This window comes from Octopus bimaculoides, chromosome 20 (assembly GCF_001194135.2).
Source record: "Octopus bimaculoides isolate UCB-OBI-ISO-001 chromosome 20, ASM119413v2, whole genome shotgun sequence".
NCBI classification, from domain to species: domain Eukaryota; kingdom Metazoa; phylum Mollusca; class Cephalopoda; order Octopoda; family Octopodidae; genus Octopus; species Octopus bimaculoides.
Window position 1 is genome coordinate 41,553,798 of NC_069000.1, and position 5,329 is coordinate 41,559,126.

General features: G+C 38.8%; 1 protein-coding gene across 1 annotated transcript in view; it reads left to right on the plus strand.

The window, feature by feature from the left end:
* Positions 1 to 5,329, plus strand: part of LOC106875573 (eukaryotic translation initiation factor 2 subunit 2) — an 11,101-nt gene extending 5,772 nt beyond the window's left edge. Inside the window, exons 8-9 of the mRNA XM_014923778.2 lie at positions 2,414 to 2,499; positions 4,779 to 5,329. Coding sequence (XP_014779264.1) covers positions 2,414 to 2,499; positions 4,779 to 4,954 — 262 coding nt within the window. The 3' untranslated portion in view covers positions 4,955 to 5,329. The remainder of the gene's footprint in view (positions 1 to 2,413; positions 2,500 to 4,778) is intronic.

The window sequence follows — 5,329 nt, forward strand, 5'->3', positions numbered from 1 at the left end:
TTTTTTTTTTTTTTTCTCTTCCCTACTGTAATAATAATTCTTTCTATTATAGGCCCAAAGCCTGAAATATTTTAATTGGGTTGGGGCAAGTCAATTACAACAACTCCACTTCTCAAATGGTACTTAATTTATCGACCCCGAAAGGGTGAAGGGCAAAGTCAACCTCAACAGAATTAGAACTCAGAACATAAAGACAGACAAAATACTGTAAGCATTTTGCCCGGCTTGCTAATGATTCTGCCAGCTCGCCACCATCATAATAATAATAATGATAATGATAATAATGGTTTCAAATTCTGGCACAAGGCCAGCAAGTTCGGGGGAGGAGTAAGTCTATTACAGCAGCCTCAGTGCTCAACCAGTACTTATTTTATCAACCCCTCAAAGGATGGAAGGTAAAATTGGGTTCAGAATGTAAAACCAGAAGAAATGCTGCTAAGCATTTCCCTTGCATGCTAATGATTCTGTCAGCTCACCGCTTTAATAATAATAATAATAATAATGACAATGACAATCTTGTCTACTAAAGGCACGAGGCCTGAAATGGTGGGTGGTGGCTAGTTGATTGCATCGACCCCAGTGCTTCACTGGTACTTAATTTATCAATTCCGAAAGTATGAAATTGGTGGAATTTGAACTCAGAACCTGAAGACAGATGAAATACCACTAAGTATTTCTGCCAGTGTTCTGACGATTCTGCCAGCTCACCACCTTTCTAAAAATCTATATAATAATCTGCTTGTTTGTACACCTGTTGTACATTCGTTAATTAGAGATGGACAGAGGAAGAAGTTGAGAAAAGTGATTGAGGTCAACTTTGCCTTTCATCCTTTTGGGGGTCGATTAAATAAGTACCAGTTACGCACTGGGGTCGATGTAACCAACTTAAACCCTTTGTCTGTCCTTGTTTGTCCCTTCTATGTTTAGTGCACTGTGGGCAATAAAGAAATAAATACACTTAGTCCAAATGCATCACATGTTTGGCTGAAGGTTAGAGGCAAATAACGAGAGAAGTGGGGTGGCAAAGGAAAACTTATTGTTTGGTTAGAAAGTTAGCTGAAGAGAAAAGGCATGTTTAGGGTACAATATTTAACAGAGGGAGGTTAAAGACAGGTAGATAGAGAGAGATGGACAGGGAAGGCAGTTATATTGAGATTCAGAGAGAGGGGTGGTGCCAAATTTTTTTTTCTTTTAGCGACCATCGCTTAACACATGCACATAAGTGCAATTATTTATCATCTGCTCGCCTAAAATTCATTAATATTTGTTTGGTAAGTATCTTGCTTACCAACCACATGGTTCCGGGTTCATTCCTACTGCGTGGCACCTTGGGCAAGTGTCTTCTACTATAGCCTCGGGCCGACCAAAGCCTTATGAGTGGATTTGGTAGACGGAAACTGAAAGAAGCCCGTCGTATATATATATGTATGTATGTGTGTGTATGTTTGTATGTCTGTGTTTGTTCCCCCAACATCGCTTGACAACTGATGCTGGTGTGTTTATGTCCCCCGTAACTTAGCGGTTTGGCCGATAGAATAAGTACTAGGCATCCAAAGAATAAGTCCTGGGGTCGATTTGCTCGACTAAAGGCGGTGCTCCAGCATGGTCGCAGTCAAATGGCTGAAACAAGTAAAAGAGTAAGGGCTAATTTAGCCTAAACTCTGAATTCACTAGAAACACGGTCACAAGCTGCCCAAAAAAGAATGCAAAGACATAGAGCACAGATCAGAGAGGAACAGTAGGATTTAAGAAAAAGAGATAAAAGACTGCACCACCAATGGAAGTGTGAGGAAATGAACGTAGACAAGCATCAAGAATATTTGAAGAAAACTAAACTATAAATGCTATAAAAATGCAAATCCCCGTGTCTTTTTTAAATAGTTCCTCTTAATTTTTTTCCATTTTGTGGACTTACATGGGTCTTACTAGTAAAAATGGCTAGTGACAGTACTGACTGATTGACACCCACGCCAGTGAAACGTTAAAAGCACCATTCGAGTGTGGTCGTTGCCAGTGCCGCCAGACTGGATCCTGTGCAGGTGGCACGTAAAAGGCACCATTTGAACGTGGTTGATGCCAGTACCACCTGACTGGCCCTTCTGTTGGTGGCACATAAAAGTACCCACTGCACTCTGAGTGGTTGGCATTAGGAAAGGCATCTAGCATCAGTTGTCAAGTGATGGTGGGGGGACAGACACACACACACATATATATAAATATATATATATATATACGACGGGCTTCTTTCAGTTTCTGTCTACTAAATCCACTCACAAGGCTATAGTAGAAGACACTCGCCCAAGGTGCCAAGTAGAGCTAAACCCGGAACCATGTGGTTGGTTAGCAAGCTACTTGCCACGCAGCTACTTCTGTGCCTCAATGGTTTTTTTAATTTCTTTTTTATCTTTTCCAGTGGTTCAATCGATGGTAACAACCAATTAATCATCAAGGGACGTTTCCAACAGAAACAGATTGAAACAGTTGTCAGGAAATATATTAGTAAGTTACAATAACTACCATTTTTGGTCTTTCTTTTCTCTAACCCCTTTTCACCTTGCACACTAAGGAGCTTATTTATTTCTTTGCAGCCCTTACTGATCACCCTCCCTTTCTATTCTAAATCTGAGTAACCATATATGAGGAGGTATTGAAAAGCTCCTGGCTTTGGGTAACAAAAATAAATAAATAAATACAGAAGGGTCAGTTATGATTTTATTCAAAACATTCCCCTCTCAGAATCACACACTTCCGTTTTTCTAGGTCCTGTAAAAGAACTCAGAAGGTTGAGTCTTCAAACAAGCCTTTTGTGATACCCTTAAAGCCTGGAACTTTTCAGTACCTTTTTGGTGTGTGTGTATATGTGGAGGGGTAATGAAAAGTTGCTGACTTTGGGTAAAGAAAATGCAGGAGAATCGGTTAATTATGATTTTATAAGCCCTGTAAATGAACTCAAAAAGTTGAGCCTCCAGCCTGGCTTTTGCAATACTCTTAAAGCTAGGAACTTAACAGCACCCCCTTGTGGCTCCTCTACAGGGACCTTCTCTGCCCACTTCTCATATTCTAACCCCTTGGTTTTGATGTCTTGCTAGCTGTGTGGCAACATCACTAACACTGATGGAGCTAAAAATAGCATTTTTACACGCTGTAAAGTGGTTGGCATTAGGGAGGGCATCCAACTGTGGAAACTGCCTGAGCAGCCACTGGTGCATGACGCAGTCTTTGGACGTACCAGATTTTATCAAACTGTCCAGGCAATGCTAACATGGGACAGTCTTTACATCAAGTCCTGTATTGTCATACTGTCACACCGCATTATCTCCCTTCGTTATGTAACCCCTCCCTCTTTCTCTCTCTCTAATCACAGCATTGTCCTTTCTCTCTTTACTTATCCCTCCACATTTACCTATTTCTTCACACATTCTATTCTTCTCCTTAATTGACAACGTTTTAGAATCCTGTCATTTTTTTTTTACTCTCACTTTCAAAGCGTCTTCATTATTCCACAATAGATTTCTCTCTCTTTGTTTGTGTGTTTCCTTGTCTTGGAATTGCATAATTGTAAACGAGTGTCACTGTCTCACAAGCAGTGTCATTCTTGAGAAACATTACTTTGCATACATACAGTAGAGGGTGCCTGCCCAAAGTGTCTTGGAATAAAAGTGGCTTACTTGGAAAGCAAGAAGGGCACTTGGCTGTAAAATACTGCCTGAATCAGTTTTGTTCAACTTGTATCAGCATGAAAGAAGCTCATGTAAAACTGATGTGTTCGTGTGTATGTACACTTACCCTTTTACTTGTTCTGGTCTCTCACACCTACCCTACAATGTCATTCCAAAGATATATTATCACATCATTGAAATCTTGAAGCTACAAGAAAATGCAGGATTAATTCAAAATGACCAACTCTATTTGAGTACTGTAATCCCTCACCAGATTGCGGTTAATTATTTAAGCTTACATCGTTTCCTCCATGATGTTGTTTTGCATTTATAATGAAATAAATATATACCAATTATAAAAATAATAACAAAAAATATACAGTACAGTACTGTTTCTACTTTAGGCTTTCACCTATCACAGGGGGATTTGGAACATAACACCTGTGATAGTCAAGAGATTACTGCATTTGAAACAGTTAATTCAATTTGCTTTATTTACATTTGACGGCTATTTGTCCTCATCTTGTTTGTTGTTATCACAACATTTCTGCTGATATACCCTACAGGCATATGGCATAATGGTTAAGAACACAGGCTATTAAACCCAAGATTCCGAGTTTGATTCCAGACAGTGATCTGAATAATAATTATAATAATACTGAAAAATACCTTAGGAATGAGAATTCTGGTTCGAAATTTCCCCAAGACACCTGGTGAAGGCTGGAGAGTATATCAGCCGAAACGTTGTGTTAACAACAAACAAGATGAGGACAAATATCCGTCAAATGTAAATAATGTCCCCTAGTTTTTGTTTAGACATCTTTCTAGGAGAAGGAAGTTCTGAAATATCACCTGCCTTATTGCAAAGCTGGAGATCTTGCTCTCACTTGTTTTCTGAATTACTTGGCTTTGTTGGGGAGAGTGCCAGCAATGTTGTGCAAGTTGTCATTGACTTTAAATATTTGAATTTACATTGCTGACAGCCATTGTCTTTAACATCTAGGATAAGATAATTTTTCAATGGTCATGTTTTTCTATTATATTTGTCGAATGTAAATAATGTACATAATCCCTCATCTCTTAAATATAGAATCAATTTGTTTTGTTTGTCTTTTACAGAGGAATACGTCACATGCCATACCTGCCGGTCTCCGGAGACCTTGCTCCAGAAAGACACAAGGCTGTTCTTCTTACAGTGTGAGACCTGCGGTTCCCGCTGTTCTGTCACAAGCATCAAGTCAGGCTTCCAGGCTGTCACTGGCAAGCGAGCTGCTATCCGAGCCAAAAATGCTTAGATTTCATCTCGTATTCTTGCTCAACTTTGAAAGCCAGTTATTGCACATGCATGCATGTGTGTGTATGCATACATGCATGCGTAGAAGATACACACACCTTTACAAATATATATATATATATAGTATGTGTATGTTGATATATACATACACATACATATGTGCATACATACATTTATACATACATACATACACATATGTATAATTCTTTGAAGGTGGAGAAAAATATAAAGGGAAAAATATTTAATAAAAAGTCTTTTGTAAAAAAAAAAAAAGAGAGAGATGAGGGACAGTTAGAAGGTACAAAATGGGTCTTTTGTTGCCAAACATATAAGGAACTAATTGAAATCAAAACAAATAAATGATGTCAAAATTGTA